At 44.7% G+C, this 17,619-nt stretch overlaps 1 protein-coding gene and 2 non-coding genes across 3 annotated transcripts; 2 read left to right on the forward strand and 1 right to left on the reverse strand.

Annotated features, from left to right (window-relative positions):
- Positions 1-528: 528 nt before the first annotated feature.
- On the reverse strand, positions 529-660 carry LOC112270308. Its single transcript, XR_002962702.1, has one exon. It is a non-coding gene; the product is annotated as a small nucleolar RNA snoR113 (small nucleolar RNA).
- A 5,110-nt stretch (positions 661-5,770) lies between these two features.
- On the forward strand, positions 5,771-5,842 carry TRNAD-GUC. The gene has a single exon. It is a non-coding gene; the product is annotated as a tRNA-Asp (tRNA).
- Positions 5,843-6,787: 945 nt separating this feature from the next.
- On the forward strand, positions 6,788-12,194 carry LOC100837414 (ruBisCO large subunit-binding protein subunit beta, chloroplastic). The gene is made up of 15 exons (XM_003557106.4): positions 6,788-6,916; positions 8,001-8,219; positions 8,327-8,452; positions 8,780-8,917; positions 9,014-9,109; positions 9,247-9,489; positions 9,584-9,818; positions 9,893-10,062; positions 10,324-10,401; positions 10,517-10,588; positions 10,719-10,823; positions 11,011-11,103; positions 11,179-11,271; positions 11,694-11,817; positions 11,939-12,194. The coding sequence occupies exons 2-15, from the start codon at positions 8,007-8,009 to the stop codon at positions 11,950-11,952; spliced, it is 1,800 nt and encodes a 599-aa protein (XP_003557154.1). The 5' UTR covers positions 6,788-6,916; positions 8,001-8,006; the 3' UTR covers positions 11,953-12,194.
- Positions 12,195-17,619: the final 5,425 nt, after the last annotated feature.

The raw sequence follows: 17,619 nt of genomic DNA on the forward strand, positions 1-17,619 counted from the left end.
TTGATTAGGTCTACTGATTTGGGGTTTCATCGCAAGGCAACCGTAATACTGCCGTATACCGTGCTAACATTATCATTACTCTTCAACATATTTTGAAATTGTTTCCCATTCCAGAAATGAGAAGCTTCAACCTAACTTCAAATTTATGTCTTGCTAATTTTTTTTATTCTACTTCAAATCTAACTTACTGATCGTCAATTCGTCAGGGTTCCAATATTGGAGCAGTTTGGTTGTGTCCGTTTCTGAATGCTGAACTAGAAAACTCATTCTGGATACGCCGAGCCTGCATTCAGAAAAACCTGGAATTTGTTCACGCTGCTCGTATAAATCGTGCGCCAATGTTCCTGGATCTGTTCTCTCACTGCATTCAACAAACTCTTCCAGGTTGCCAGTGGGTTCTGAATTCGCACAAAGGAACAGGCGGCACAAAAGAGAAGAGGACAGAAAGAACACCAGCCAGTGCTGAAAGAAGAAGCAAGCAAGCAAGCGAAAGATCTGGGTTTCTTTAGTTTAGGGAAATCTCCATCCATGGCTCAGAGAAAAACCTTTCGCCGAATCAATATCACATCAAGCTACTACCAATCCCGGAATGAACGATGTCGATCCGTCCGGTCCGGGAGGCAGCCGTAAGACCGGCCTTTCAATTTCTCCTCACTGCCGCACAATCGCAAATCTATCTAGAAGAAGAAATTAAACAAACCGTCCAAGAAAGAATGAAGCAGCAGCGGCAGAAGAAGAATCGAAGCGAGAAAAACGAGAGGCGCCTCCATTGACGGCGGCCGTGCGAGGGAGAGACGAGGGGAAGGGTAATGGAAGAAGAAGCCCTGGTTTATATACAGCTCGGAGCTCCACGGTCCGGGCCTTGGGCCGGGGTTCGAGGCCCAATGTGCCGCTTCCTTGGCCACTAGGCCCAGTTACACACGCAGAGACAGATTTGCATCCTCTCTCTTTTCATTGCAGGTTTCTTGTTGCTAGCTCCATATCTCAGCTGGTGCAGAACACAAGTGCTAGCGTGACAAGACCCCCAATTCACATGAAAAAAATCCCTGTTTCCTTTTTTACGCAAAATAGATTTCGATTGATCAACAAAGGTTCAACAAAATTAACAGCAACAAGCAGCAGTACAGTACGGAGGTCTTCAATTTGCCTCCAGGAACACAGCAGGATAGGAAACAAACATACATTGTTACAACTCTCCATGAAAATCTGGATACAAGGTCCTTACAATCCCAGGAGCGAAAACTAGAAGGAGAACACATACACATAGCAGTCCAACAGAGACAACCACAAGTTACATTGCCAGGAGACCGGCCAGAGATCACACCCAAGCTGCGAAACTATTAAGAGTGCGCGAATACCGCTGGTTGAGCATCGTAATGCGAGGGTCTGATGGGCGCCGTTCAACCATATGCCCAACCGCTGGGGACAGAGACACCAGACCATTCGAATGCAGCTTGTAGACCTGGCTGCCCTTGAGCCCCATCATCTCCGGGTTCATGGAGTGCCGCGGCTGGCTAACAAAACCGCCGACGGCGCCGACGAAGAAGGCCCACTTCTCCAGACCCCCATTCTTCACCTTCACATACCTTGCAGGCTCAGCCGACAAGTCGACGAAGAAGGCTTGCTGGTTGCTAGCAAGCAGGAGGAGCTCGTCGTCAAGCGCCACCAATGTCCCGCGGAGGCCGGACGGTGCCATGGTGTCGCCGTAGACGACTTTCATTGGCTCAAGCCGGATCTTCTGGGGTGCGAAGCGCACGGTGTATAGCTTCCGGTAGATCATGACGAACACCCGGCCTTTGAAGGGCACGATCTGGATGCTCTTGTTCTTGTTTGCGTTTGGATGGCGGCAGTGCAGCCAAGAGCAGCTCCCAACTCGCCAGGCAAGGAGTCAGTACTTGTCACTGACGAAGAGGTACGAATTGGGTGACTCCACTCGAGCTGTGAGGGCTCCGTAGCCTGGCTCAATCAGTGGGCAGTCTGGAGCTGTAACGGTAGTACCGGTTAACACATCCATGATGACATGAGAGCTCCCATGGGCGAAGATGGCTTGACCGTAGGAACATCCTACGAGCACCATCATGTCCAGGATATTCGGGGGAATCGCTCGGCGCAGAGGAGTCCTTGGATATGCAAGATCAATGAGCTCCCATGTGTGTGGAACGTTGTGGTCAGCAATGCTCCTCTTGTTGGCATGTTTTCGGAAAATGAGAGGTGGGAAGAGCACGTCTAACGTAGGCTTGGCCGACATGTAGGCGGCGTGCCAATTAGGGCATGTGGCGGTGAATGCTAGAAGGTCGCGGGTTGAACCCAACAGACCAATGATGGAGTGTAGTAGATCATTTGGAAGGTCCCCTAGCCTTGGGGTCCATCCATGGTGGAGGGGATGGAAAGCCAGAGGTTTAGGAGTCTAGCTGATGCTTTACTTGTTACCAACTCCTGCATCACAGATTATGAATTCGAGGGTAACAATTAACAACTGACTTGAATCATATACAATAGTGCGATAACTATTTCTAGTCCCTCGATGCTAATGCATGTAGCCATTGGTATTTGCAGTAGCATATATTTTAAGACAATTAATATAATTCAAGTATAGTATCCATATCATACACTATTCCAAATCGCAATACATATTTGGGTAAGTAGTACACGATAAATTTAGGAAAGTTTAAAAGTGGGTATTTATTTTCATAACTCATCTATCACGGCGTGTATGTAATGTAGTTGAATTTACAAAACAAGTACAGCTAGATGATGCATTATGCTCCTAGCACATTAACTGTGCCTTATCCTTGATATAGTGGGTGTTAACTACTACTTGTAAAATTATATATAGATTATGAAAATAAGGCCCGAGCAAGTAAAAATTGGCCCCTCTTTTTTCATGGCTAGATAAGGGAACAATTGTTGCAAGAGACGATTCATGAATTCCAAACAACAAAATTGAGCAGAAACCCACAAACACGCACAAAAACTTGTAACAAGGAAAAGGGGGGGGGGGGGGGGGGAGACGGCAAGCAAAGTTAGATGCGAAGAGAAGAGGAAAGGAACATGGAGGGTGGAACGAAGCACCTAGCTCTAAGGGTGGTTCTAGTGCGGTCAGAAGTGAGGGCTCTAGCTCCCACATGGTTGGTCTAGGCACCTAAAAAAACGCAAACAATACATGGATATGTCGCATGAACGAAAGGGAATATGTATCACTCATACCGCACAATCTTGTCCCGGATCTAGATGAGGACAGAAGAAGAAGGTGTGGAGGCGAGGATGAGGGAGATATGGTGGAGCTGGGCCGCCGGTGAGCACGGAAGTCGTCTCGGATCAAGGCGCCATGAGATGACTTGAAGGGAGTTGGGGGTAGAGGAGGATCAAGCGACGGCAAGGTGTGAGGGTTTGCAATTAGAATGCAGAATGTGGTGGGAGAGAGAAGATGAGGATCGGCCAGGTAGGCGACCTTTCCTTTCGGTCTAAAGAAAGTTGACTCTAGATTTCTCGTTGTCCATGTGATCGTCACAGACCAATGAAATTAGCCGACGTAAGCATCCATCCGTCATCACCGGTACGTGGCATGCGAATCACTAGTCCCCTACCAATCAGTTACGCAACCATATAACCAGCGGAGTAGAGAAGCAATCTGTAAAAACGAGCAGTAAAGAAGTAAAGAGAGGGTGAACTTGACTGCCACGGTAAGAAGACCTCTCACAGCCGTGTAGCTAGTCTAGGTCCTTTTAAGGAAGTAAAATAATTCTATAAACTTGCCTATAATGCTGAGTAAGATTTCTTTAGAATAGCAACAACAGAAACACGTTTTGCACACAACACATGGGAATATGAAGAGTGTGAAATTGATTTGCAAGCAAATAATGGGGGTAGAGCATGGAAAAATAGTGGGTGGGTGTGGAGGGGGGACGGGGGGGGGGGGGGGGTGTCAGCGTCACGGGTCCAGCTCCACACACCCGTGTCGTGTTCAGTCGTTCATGCGCATCTGACACAACCATATATTGAAAGAGCCCTCCTCATCCCAAAAAGCCCATACTGACGAGAGAGTGGATACTCTCCCTTATATGATGGTCGTGGTCCACTCCCACTTTGCGAGGTGGCCATATAAGTAGAGAGCCCTCCTCATCCCGAAAGCCCGGACTGACGAGAGAGTGGCTACTCTCCCTTATATGTTGGTTGTGGCCTTCTCCCACTAGCGAGGTGGGACTAAACTCACTGGCAACGCTTGGTGCCGTGACGGGGGGGGGGGGGGGGGGGGCGGGTACAGGATGTTCCAAGCAAGCATGTGCAAGCTAGGTAGTTGTTTCCACGTATGAAAACCGGTCGGTTTCAATACTTCCTCCGCCCATATTAAGGATGCGTTTGTCCCGGATCTAGATGAGGATAGAAGAAGAAGGTGTGGAGGCGAGGATGAAGGAGATATGGTGGAGCTGGGGTGCTGGTGAGCGCGGAAGTCGTCTCAGATCAAGGCGCCATGAGATGACTTGAAGGGAGTTGGGGGTGGAGGAGGATCAAGCGACGGCGAGGTGCGAGGGTTTGCCATTGGAATGCAGAATGCGGTGGGCGCGAGAAGATGAGGATCGGCCAGGTAGGCGAAAAGTGGCGTTGAGGTGATGTAACAAGCCTTTCCTTTCGGTCTAAAGAAAGTTGACTCTAGAGTTCTCGCCGTCCATGTGATCGTCACAGACCAGTGAAATTAGCCGACGTAAGCATCCATCCATCATCACCGGTACATGGCATGCGAATCACTAGTCCCCTACCAATCAGTTACGCAACCATATAACCAGTGGAGTAGAGAAGCAATTTGTAAAAATGAGCAATTAAGAAGTAAAGAGAGGGTGAACTTGGCTGCCACGGTAAGAAGACCTCTCACAGCCCTGTAGCTAGTCTAGGTCCTTTTAAGGAAGTAAAATAATTCTATAAACTTGCCTATGTATAATGCTGAGTAAGGTTTCTTTAGAATAGCAACAACAGAAACACATTTTGTACACAACACATGGGAATATGAAGAGTGTGAAATTGATTTGCAAGCAAATAATGGGGGTAGAGCATGGAAAAATAGTGGGTGTGTGTTCAGTCGTTCATGCGCATCTGACACAACCATATAAGGAAAGAGCCGTTCTCATCCCAAAAAGCCCGGACTGACGAGAGGGTGGATACTCTCCCTTATATGATGGTCGTGGTCCACTCCCACTTTGCGAGGTGGCCATATAAGCAAAAATCCCTCCTCATCCCTAAAGCCCGGATTGATGAGAGAGTGGCTATTCTCCCTTATATGCTGGTTGTAGCCTCCTCCCACTAGCGAGGTGGGACTAACTCACTGGCAACGCTTGGTGCCGTGACCGGGGGGGGGGGGGGGGGGGTACAGGACGTTCCAAGCAAGCATGTGCAAGCTAGGTAGTTGTTTCCATGTATGAAAACCGGTCGGTTTCACTAGCTCGTCTTCTTCGATGAAAACTTCGAAAAAGTAAAATAATACTTCCTTCGCCCATATTAAGGCTGTGTTTGTCATTGCGATGGATTTTCATAATCCCGTTTTTCCCACCCGATTTTCATTATTTGGCTAACCAACTTTTCTCTAGTTTCGTATATATTTTTCCACAGCAGATTATAAAATAAGTTCAGCGCAGCATAGTTCCAATGCCAAACTGAGCCCAAGTGACGAAATATTACACGTCTTGGATACAGATACATTCATATTTGGTGATCTTTGAGTCACTGAATATGAGACTGCAGTAGTATGTAATCAGTTTTATTCGTGTAGAGCAACAAAGTCGTTGTAGTATAGTGGTAAGTATTCCCGCCTGTCACGCGGGTGACCCGGGTTCGATCCCCGGCAACGGCGCATTTTCTCTTTTTTGACTTTTGGGTTTTCGTGCTTTCGGCCCATCGGAGGACGGGCATGTCGCGATGATGACGATCCGGCCCATTTAGGCTCGTTGATCGCACGCTCCTGGTCCCTGGCCCATCGGAGGACTGCTGCTGATTCTAGACGATTCCACAACGGTCGAGGCCGTGCGCCTAGATCCAATGAGCGTGCTCTCGCCCAGGCCAATTTTAGAATGCACCCTGGATTGTTTTTTTTTTTTGGAAATGTTCACCGTGGAGCCCCTGCTAAGATCGTCTGTTCACGGTCGACTCCCTATCATCATCTTTGTACTAATTAAGGGTGCTAATACTGTTACTTGATTCGTTGCATACATATACACCGTCGTACGTTTGCTATGTTGAATTTCTGATTGCATAGGTGATACTACGTGCTCAAGCTTCGACACTACTATAGCAATCAACTTTGAGTGTTTTTTACGGGTTTTCAATTTCGAGTCATATATAAGTTACTCGCTACCTCTACTCGTCATGTCTTCTTTTCATGGATGATTGTGTAGCTAGATTGATTTACTCGCTATCTACACTCGCGGTCTTTTGCAATCAGTATCTTCGGCAGGCATGGAGACATATTATGGACACACAATGCTGTGTTTATGTATAATGTGCACAAGGGAATTTTTGACCCTAATGTGTTTATGCGGCCATTCTCTAGACATGCATGTATTTCCTCCGTCTCATATTAAATCATTCAAATTTGTTCAAATATGGACGTATTTATATTAAAAAAGTATAGATATATGTAATATTTCGTCACCGAGGGAATATAACTTGTGGATTTTCCTCTCAAAGGAAAAAAAAAAGCACTTGGTCGGAACTTTTTTCTTTCTCGACATTACCCTGGACGAGTCTCGAAATAAGCGCTTATCCAAGGGTACAAACACAAGTATTGTAAAACCCTCTTGGCGTGTATTTAAGACCTCATCCCTTTCTTCTTCTCCTTCCCCAATCCCCACAACCAAACCAAACCCCGCACTGCCCTCAGCCCTCGCCTTATCCTCTCCGCCCCGCCCCGCCGGCTTCTTCCTCCAAGGTAACGACCGCGAATCCCTCCCTGCTCTACCCCCTCCCCAGCTCGCCGCCGCTCTTCGCTCCGCTCGCTTAATTCGGCGCTGGGTTGTTGTTCGTGGCATTTGGGCGGCCGTCCTGGTTCGAGGATTAGATGGGCTGGTGGTCGGTCGGTCCTGGTGTAGTTCTCCCTCTGCTGGAATTCAGCTGCGAGGAGGTTCCAGTTCCTTTTGGATTGGCCGGTTTTTTAGGTGTTCTCTTATGGCTGGATAGTTGCTAGCAGTGGTAGAGGGTTTTGTGCCCAGATTCCGTGGCTTGAGTTGTAGTGTAGTACGTACTAGAACGCTGGAATTGGTGGTGCATTAGTGTGAAAAAGAGAGGGTCATGTTGCTTTTGCGACATCTGCGAGGAAGTGATGTAAACTGTAAGTGAATTGGTTTTCCACAGGTCGTTTGGGATCCACCAATTTGGTTTGTTGCGTTTGCCAGCGTGGTGGCAAACAAAAATGCAATTTGGCAATGGGCTGTACTTTTAATGTTTGCTCGCTCATTGCTTATCCGATTTTAATTACCAAGACTGTCTGGGAGGGTGATGTCGTGTAAGGAGTAAGTGAAGCGGTAGACTTTTGTAGTCGTCGCGATACAAGATGTGCGAGCAGCAGGGTAGTGAAATGCCGCCTGTGCAAACTTTTGGCCAACAGAAAATTTCTGTTCACGAACTTCTACATGGAGCACCCTGCTCAAGATGTATCTTTGGTTTTATGTATATCTGGAATATTAACTGGGTCTAATCTACCTGTCAATTTTTCTTTTATTGTTCCCAACCTTGATGCCTGAACACATTTACCTCAGGATAATATGCGGTTTTAATGTATTATCCTGACAGAACACCAAAACGCATGCAACTTCGTACATCCATCGGTCATTTCTGTTTCTGTTTTTTCAATACACAGACAATTCAAGTGTCTCTATTCATTTAGTACCTTAGTGGCATGTTGTTGCCTCCACTTCAATTATCTTAAGTGAGGCTTAATTTCTTTTTCTTGTGCTTACAAGGCTGTATGGGCTTTGTATATATTTTGTCATGCTGATGTTATCGTTTCTACACAGGGAAACATGGCTTCAACATTGAGTGCCACTTCTACTGTTGGCCTCATGGCAACTGGTATTGCATCAGATAAGAAGTCATCTTCACTATCTTCAGTATCATCTATCTCCCTTGCCAGCCGGCCACGAAATGTGCGCCTTCAGAGGAAATGCAACTTCAGAGTAAAAGCAGCTAAGGAGCTGTACTTCAACAAGGATGGCTCAGCTACCAAGAAGCTCCAGGTGAGATTCACATTCTCGGACATTCAATTTTGAGTTCTGACCATTTGCTGGGGCCTGGTGAGCCTTGGCTAACGACCAGATGCTAATGAGTTGTTCCTATATGTTAGGCTGGAGTCAATAAGCTCGCAGACCTTGTTGGAGTTACCTTGGGACCAAAGGGAAGGAATGTTGTTTTGGAGAGCAAGTATGGGTCCCCTAAGATTGTCAATGATGGTGTTACAGTTGCAAGAGAGGTACATTGCAATGCCATTTCTTTCACTTATCAGCTTTGCACTTACAATTTCCTTGTTCCTTTCTTCTTGCTGCACATGATTTTGCATGCCATATTCAATTTGCTGTATCTCTTTCTGAGAAGATGAGCACATAAGCCTAACTAGTTAGCTGTTGCCTTTGCTATGCTGATGGTGCACCTTTTGTTTTTCTCATAAGAAGAACTGCCGAGTGTTGGATTTTGTTACTAGAACTAGAATAGTCGGAACTAGAAGCTTGTGACTGTCGTGCAACTCATGATTAGTTTAAAATCCCAACAAGGTTTTCAAGTAACAAGTGTTGTGCTGCAGGTCGAGCTGGAGGATCCTGTTGAAAATATTGGAGCGAAGCTGGTTAGGCAAGCTGCAGCAAAGACCAATGACTTGGCTGGAGATGGGACAACTACTTCTGTGGTCCTTGCTCAGGGTCTCATTGCTGAGGGTGTGAAGGTACGCCTCTAACAGAGACTTGTTGTTACCTGTATGATTTGAGTGTGGTATCACTGTTCTGTTCTGTAAACCTGACAATCGTTTGGTCTTATCCAGGTTATTGCAGCCGGTGCTAATCCTGTGCAAATTACCCGTGGTATCGAGAAAACAGCGAAAGCACTAGTTGAGGAATTAAAGAAGATGTCAAAGGAGGTAAAGTTAACTGTTAGGCTACAATGCTGTCAAATGTGCATAGTTCTTGCAATATGTTCCTTAGAAGTATTTTAACTAATGCATGGCATACATAATATTTTACTACTTGTATTTATGTGAGCGTTTCCTTTCGGCAGGTTGAAGATAGTGAGCTTGCAGATGTTGCTGCGGTCAGTGCTGGCAACAACTATGAAATCGGTAACATGATAGCAGAGGCTATGAGCAAGGTTGGACGGAAGGGAGTGGTTACCCTTGAAGAAGGGAGAAGTTCTGAAAATAATCTCTACGTTGTGGAGGGAATGCAGTTTGACCGTGGTTATATCTCTCCTTATTTCGTAACTGACAGTGAGAAAATGACCACAGAGTATGAGAACTGCAAGGTAACTTGGAACATGAGCTATCGGTTTTTTTTTTTCTGCTGCTCACTGACTTTATGTTTCGGATAATTGACATGTTATGATCTTCGCTCTTCAGCTGCTTTTGGTGGACAAAAAGATTACCAACGCAAGGGATCTTATAAATGTTCTGGAGGAAGCCATCAGGGGTCAATACCCAATTCTGATAATTGCTGAGGATATTGAGCAGGAGGCTCTCGCTACCCTTGTTGTCAACAAGCTTAGAGGATCTCTGAAGATCTGTGCTATCAAAGCCCCTGGTTTTGGAGAGCGCAAGACCCAGTACCTGGATGATATTGCCATACTGACTGGAGGTGGGTCAAATGTATAATCTGGAGTATTTTCAAGGTCACCGGTGCTTCTTTTTTGTGACACTCTGTTTCTACAGGAACTGTCATCAGAGATGAGGTGGGCCTGTCACTTGACAAGGCAGACAAATCAGTTCTAGGAACGGCTGCAAAGGTTGTCCTTAACAAAGAGTCAACGACAATTGTTGGTGACGGCAGCACCCAGGAAGAAGTGTCTAAGAGGGTTGCACAGATCAAAAATCTCATCGAGGTATGACATTTTCTTCCTCTCTATATGTCACTTGACTCAGTATGGAGGCTGCATTTCATCGCGCTTTGTCCTGGGCATAGATTGGAATTTCTTTCCCGTGTGAGAATGTAGTTTGGTTGGTTTACATGCTTCATTCATATGAACAATGAGCATTGTTGCTTTATTTGTTGTAGACTTAGGAAACGTTGCATTGCTGGATTCTCTTTTTTGTTGTCAAACACATCTGAAGTCTGATTCTAAGCTGTTATGGCTGTTTTTCAGGTAGCAGAACAGGATTATGAAAAGGAAAAACTCAATGAGAGGATTGCAAAGCTTGCTGGTGGTGTTGCTGTCATTCAGGTATAGCAAAGAACATACTTTTTCTTTACCATGTTGCTCTTCTCCTTGATTCCCTATTTGAAGGAAAAATGACGTTGTAACTTGTAACTGTAACCCATGGCTTTTTACTTGATAGGTGGGAGCACAAACAGAAACCGAACTTAAAGAGAAAAAGTTGAGAGTTGAGGATGCTCTAAATGCAACTAAGGTAAATCAGTACGAAATGTAATTAAACGCTTTGAGCTGTCAGATTTGTTCTGCTTCTCAAAGAAGCAGAACTAAGTTCAAAAACTTGGTTGCTTCTTGAAACAATCTCATGTGCTCCTTTCTCTTTGCAGGCGGCCGTGGAGGAAGGTATTGTTGTTGGTGGAGGGTGCACTCTTTTGAGACTGGCGGCTAAAGTTGATGCCATCAAGGACACTCTGGAGAACGAGGAGCAGAAGGTGAAAACCAAATGAATCTACTTTGACTGCATTGAAGTCTTCTACAATAATATTCCATTACAGAAAAGAAACTATGCAAGACTTCTAACCCGTGCAACCGATGTGATCCGTTGTTCGTTGGTCAGAAACAATCATGTTGAATTATTGTGCATCTGAAGTTGACATGCTTTACTGCCAACTTTTGTAGGTTGGAGCTGAAATAGTGAGAAGGGCCCTGTGCTACCCACTTAAATTGATCGCTAAGAATGCTGGTGTCAATGGCAGTGTTGTCACTGAGAAGGTTAGAGCTCTTCTACTCGAAAGTACATGTTTTGATGCATGGATCTGAATAACATGGAAAATTCTGCTGTACCAGGTTCTCAGTAACGATAACGTCAAGTTTGGCTACAATGCTGCTACTGGGCAGTACGAGGACTTGATGGCTGCTGGTATCATTGACCCCACTAAGGTCTGTGTCCTTGTAGCCTCTCCACACTTTTGCTTACACTGTTATGAAATGAAATGGATTCCAGTCATGTTACCCCATCGTGCAACTTTGGGCATCATTTTGTTTTCTCCCAGGCAGTTACCCTTTTTGTCTATGTTTAATATTCTTGTTACTTTAGAATAGTGTCCAGATCTAATCTTAGAGTCTAGTCCTAGAAAGACAAAGGGAAACAAATGGATAAGGGAACCTAATATATTAGCTTTAAATCCTTTAATTCAGTATAACTGCAAAAATGAAGTGAAAAGAAAAGAACTTGGGGAACTGCAAAAGGAATAAAGGAAAAGCAAGCAACAATGTGGTTGACATTATGGTTTAGTTTCTCTCTTCTCCCGCACCTTGTCTGCTGAACTAAATGATCGTCATCTGTTTTCCTCAATACACAGGTGGTGAGATGTTGCCTGGAGCACGCCGCGTCTGTGGCCAAGACGTTCCTCACATCGGACGTGGTGGTCGTGGAGATCAAGGAGCCTGAGCCTGCGCCGCTTGCCAACCCCATGGACAACTCTGGTAAGTGGCAAACGCCAGCACCAATGCTTCTTCCACGCTCTATGTTCTCGCGAATTTTTGAGGTTAGCACTTGCATGAAACATGTTGCTGATGTCTGCTGCTTTTCTGCCTTGATTACCAGGCTTCGGATACTGATGAACTACTGCCGAGTTTCCTGCGGAGGGGGAAGGCTGGCGGGTGGTCATGAGTCTTATTTTTTGGTAGCACGAGCCGAGTTTTTGGCCAGAGAGATGGAGGATTTGGTAGTTTGGAGATATAAATGTAATGTGATGTGCCGCCGGAAAAGGCGAAATAAGCAGAGAACCATTTTAGCCAAGTTTGTGATGTAATTGGAACTGTTGTCATTTTACGTGGAAAATATCGTCAATTTTGGGACAGTGGCTGGGTGTTTCTCTAGCGTGCTTCATGGAATCTTTCTTTCATTTCACAGCAGTAGGAGAAGAGATGCGCATCCGTTATGCAAGTGTTGAACTTAATGGCGGTGATATGAAAGCCTTGACATTTCCACAAGACCTTTGTTAATTCTTTCCTGGATGCTACATTTCGAGTTAAATTTATTACTGAATCTTAGTAGCAATGCAAGTGTCACCATGTGCACCTAGATGAACCCAGTATCTATATGAGCTTGTCGATATAGGTACAATCTCCGTAGCTGCTTAAAACCAAATATTCCTTGCCATCATGCTAGATTGCTAGTACATACTGTACAGAATAATGTCAAATCGACAGCTATTTATCAAGATTAGCATTTTTCGTGATAGATTAAAGCCTGAGGTCTGTTCAATCTATTTTTCTTGTGTTTTATCTGCCTGTATTTCAGTCTATGGTGGTGGTACTGCTGTTACCCAGGTATGACGGCTTTAGCCATCCGTTATTTTTTCTGACCCACTGATGAAAAAAAAAGGGGAAGTTTTTTTAGAAAATGTAAAAAAAGAGAAAAGAAGGGGGAGTTAATTACAACTTCTTGTTGTATATGTTTTGTGCGCAGGCAGAAACTGAGATCAATCAAGGAGAAGAAACTGCTGAGGGAGGAAGATGCTTAGAAAGCAGGGAAGGTGATTGTGTCCCTTTCACATTTTCATTCTTCAGTCATCACCACACTCGCTTCCTGCGTGTTCGATAGACTTCTTCTGTAGATTGCCACACTTTACTAGTGTGTTAATTCGCATGCCTTTTGTTTTTGCAGTCCTGTGCTAACTTTAACTGGCTAATGGCTTTCTGATTAGAATGCTGTTGAGTGAGAAAGGTGCTCTCTTTTGTTTTGGCTGGCATTGGCATATGAAGCGGATTCATCCTAGAATCTCTAACAATGATGAGCAGAATGCAGGAGAACGGAGTCCATCATTAATTCATTCTGCTAATCAAACTTTTATGATCTGCCAGTGTTTGTCTTCGTCTCTTCAGGTGGAACTTATGTTTGTATTTACCCGCTTAAACTGTCTGCAAACAAGACTGTCGTTAATTAACACCAGTGTCGTCACTGAGGAGGTTTGAAACACCAATTCTTTTTCCCAGCTATATCAATTAAGCATGACTCAATACAATGGCTTTGTGCATAAGAAAAAACTGGAAAGGAGTAATCTCGATCCCCCAATCAGGCTGCTCCGCTGCTGTCAATCAGTCAATGGCAACTCGAAGCATGGGCATAATGCTGCTGCTGCTGTTGTTGGTGCTGCTGCAAAGTTTTGGGCGCTTGATGGCTGCTGCCGCTGGGATCACTGGCCATTTGGCCCCCCATCAAAGAGCTTGGGGAGCATCATCTCAGGAGGGGCCATTCCTGGTTCCTTTCCTCCTCTGACGCCTGGGCGTAGTAGAGGGTGGCGTGCACCTGACGGAGGAATGGGCAAAGAGAGAAAGAAACGGCAGCTCAAAACTCTGAAGATATGCTATTGCCTGCTATGCAAGGCTCAGCAGGAGCTAGCTTAGCTTAGCTTAGCTTAGGTAGGTACATACAGTACGTGGTAGCCGATCAAGACTGCCTGCTGTGCATTGCAATGCAGAGGCCTTTGTTGACTCTCCTGGTATGGCCTTCTTCTCGAATCCCACAGCATTCTCAAGGTCATGGATCGTATGGGCTCTGGCTCTCTGTCAATGGGGATCTGATTGAACAAACAAAAGCGGTTCGGTGCAGTCCATTTTCCTCCTTTTCTTTGACCGTAGTACGTGCAAACGAAACCAACGGGACGAAGCCTCAACAACAACCCACCGTACAAGCATCAACAGTACAGCCATATACAGATGTAGCGTTCAGATACAGGTATTTCTGCTTGCATTCTACACTTCGCGGTTTCTTTCTTTCTGCAATAATAACCCCTGCAGAAGTTATAAATGTCGTTCACTTAATACAGAATTTATACTACACCCAGTACAAATGTGCGACATTTTTTATGAATCGAAGGGAGCAGTAGAAGAAGAACCATTGATGTTTCTTCTTCTCCCTGACTGAAAACCAAAAGGAACAACGGAAAGAAAATGAGGCGTCTACGAATGAATACCGCTAATAATTGATGGTAACCAGTGGTATTTTCATCGGATACTCAGGTAGTCAGGCGAGGTGAAAGAGAGTAAACAAAGATACAGCAGTAAATAAATAAATATACTGGGAAGTGAAGCGTGCGTCAGTCGCATAGGATGCCCGCCGCATGCAGCAGAATCCTTGGCAGCTTTTTTTTTTTGGCAGCAGTAGTTTTTTGGCAGCCAGCACTGGCAGCATAGGAGCGGAGGAGTTGTTGCTGAGCTTATTAACCAAAGCAAAGTAAAGCAAATCCAGGCCAGTGGGGGCCTTGCATTTGGCTCTCGCCTCCGTAGAATACGCTGGAGCACGGGAGAAGAAAATTCTTCAGTTTTGGAGCTTCTCAATTGCTTGGACCAAATACACCGTATATTAGTGTTTATGTATGCTCCCAACGCCTGTGCAAAGTACAATGCAAGATTTTACATATACCGACGGGACGAAACAATGCTGCCAAACTAAATAACATGGGATCGGTCGAACTTGTCCTCGTGTGTTATCATGTGACAAATACTACTACCCGTGTATTTATACTAGCAAGGTGACAGTGAGGAACGGGGGCCACATGTCATGGCATATGACCGTTTATTTTAGAATGTACTGCGCGTGCTCGTTGTAGGAGTACTTGACGCTTGGACTAAATACCTGCAGCAGTATTTGTACTACTAACTAACTAACCCACAGATATGTAATGCTTGCTATTGTCATCTGAAAAATGCTTAATGAGATCAAGATGCTCTTATTACTACTGCAAGACTGTAGATTGGAGAAACCTTTGAATCTGTATACTGATTCCAATTACTGGGTTTAGGATACTACAACTGCTCTGAAAGGCAAATGTTTATTTTCTTTTTGTGCATGTTAAATATCAGGATGAAGGGAATTGGGTACTAATTGCTATACTATACTACCACTACTATCAGTACTAGGAGTTAAAATTCTGATACACGCGATAGGCTTGTCTGCAGCAGCGGCCAGCTGGTGTAATATTGTAGTGTAGTGTAGTGTAGACAAGTCATATCACAGCACCGCATCCCAATCATCTCCCATCAGGTTCTTCATCCCTTCCAATCCTTCCTTTCAGTTAATTAAAGAGGGGTACTTCTAGCATATACTGTATATATCAGTAATGATTGTGACATTACCGTCCTTTATCACGAAAAGAACAATGCACAACTCAGCATCCCTCTTTTCTCCCAAAATTTTGACACTTGGGGGAAAACGGTAAGTACAGAGTACTCCACCTTAGGTTAACAAGAACTAAAGCAGCCTTACTTACCTTCCAAAGGACGAGCACTTGTAATTAATGTGCCTAACACAATCTTCTGTTTTTAACACCTGGCACATCAGTGATAATGCACACTTGCAAAATGTGATTAGAACACAATCTTATGTTCCAACACTTGGCACATCACCGATGATGATGTGCACGCACAATTAATCTTTAGGTCGATCTTGTCGAAGAAGACATTATTTACTTCTTTGTTTTGAAACAAAGAAACATATATAGAGAGGCCAGCCATCTTTGGTGGCAGCTCAGCTGGGGCATTGCCTTTGCAAATCGATGGTGTATTAGCTCTGAGCTGGAATAACGTCTTGTGTGTGCCAGCCAGTTAATGGCCGTTGGAAAGGGACAAGCTATAGCAAATATCGGCGTATCCCAATTCCCAGTATTTATTTATTTTTCACACAATAATTGTACACCCGTACATGGATTGTAGTAGGGCTTAGCTTAGGTGGCCCCCAATGCTCAGATCATACTACCGTACATTGTACTACCAGGAGGTCTCTTCAATTCCTAATACCTTGGATGTCAGTTCAAATCAAAATCATGCCTACTGCTATACCTACCCCCACAAAATGAATAGTGTGTATTCCTAATCCTTGCAGAAAATAAAACAATATAATGAACCATGTGTATCCCTGGTCCTCGCAAAAACAAAAAGTTTAATGAATCATGTGTATTCCTAGCCCTCCACAATTTTTATTAACGAATACATGTGAATTCCTCCTCATGAAAATATAACGAAATTTACAAACCATGGTTAACTTTGTAGCTCGAGAGGCCGGCAGGTCTGTTTGGAAGGCAAGGATTTTCATGGCCATGTGTATTACTTCTACTCTCCGGCGGTTGTGTTCGACACGATACTCTCCGGCGGTTTGGAGCTCCAATTTGTAGCTTGAGAGGCCGACGGGTCTTTTTGGAATGCGGGGATTTTCATTGGATCGACTCCACAGCGTGTGATCGAAACCGTCTCCTCGTGATGTTTCTCTTGAAATCATAAGCTTCTAAATACGTAGCCTATTTTGTGGTTTCACAAAGAAATTGTTTTTGTTTCACACAAAAGTAAGTTATCGCCTGTTTGTATTATTCGTTTATCCCAATTTATTTACTTTGTTGTGTGTTTTAATAGTGGTTTGGTTTTTTCGGTAGATTCCAATGGAGCAGATAAATGAGGGCACACAAACACACAAGTCACAACGCATGCATGAGCTAGCAGCCATGATTGCAAGCCAGCCCAGACAGCCACAACACCAATACACAGACCATGTTAAAAAAAAATGCAATGCTTCTCCAACTCAAAACCTGTCGAGCTGGTGATCCTCCTGACCTACCTACCTCTGCACTCAACTGCTTTAACTACACTCACACAAAACACAAGAGATCACTAGCAAAGGCAATCACAAGAAGAACATATAGTACATAACCTGCTCTCTCTAACCTGTTTCTACCAAATAAACTTTACAAAGACAAACAATTGCACTAAAAATTCATTCCTAATCACCCCCCTCTCTCTCTAACCTGTCCTACCAAAATGAACTTTAGAAGAAGAAAAAAGAGAGCACTTAAAATTCCTAACACCTCTCTCTATCTCTAACCTGTCCTACCAAAAATGACTAATTAAGCTTCTAATCACTCTCACTCTTGCCCTAGGACAGCTGGAGAGACGACGGTTTGCAATGGGATGCAGCCAAGATGCGTTGTTATCTCTGTTTCTTTTTGCTCTCCAATTTACTTATATTTTTCCTAACCAACAGCTTAGACTAGGAGTATAGTACTTTTGGGGTCCTGGGGAACAGCAGAAACAGCTGCCTGTCTGGCTGGGCTTGCATACGATTAGCCGTTTAGCAGCAGCAGCAACAACACTGTAGCCAGCCAGCCAGCCAGCGGCTAGTAGGGGCCCTGTTCTGCAAATAATGCTAATTTGCGGGGCCGCAGAAGGACTTATTTTTTTCTCTTGGCCAAGTCAAAAAGGTCGCCCGGGAAGAGGAAAGCTAGTAGAGAGCTG

Source organism: Brachypodium distachyon, chromosome 1 (genome assembly GCF_000005505.3).
Source record: "Brachypodium distachyon strain Bd21 chromosome 1, Brachypodium_distachyon_v3.0, whole genome shotgun sequence".
NCBI classification, from domain to species: Eukaryota; Viridiplantae; Streptophyta; class Magnoliopsida; order Poales; family Poaceae; genus Brachypodium; species Brachypodium distachyon.

Coding starts and splice junctions, on each gene's coding strand:
- LOC100837414 (XM_003557106.4), top strand. CDS start 8,007: ATGGCTTCAACATTGAGTGCCACTTCTACTGTTGGCCTCATGGCAACT. Junction 9,110..9,246: donor TAAAGAAGATGTCAAAGGAG/GTAAAGTTAACT, acceptor TCCTTTCGGCAG/GTTGAAGATAGTGAGCTTGC. Junction 10,824..11,010: donor TGGAGAACGAGGAGCAGAAG/GTGAAAACCAAA, acceptor CAACTTTTGTAG/GTTGGAGCTGAAATAGTGAG.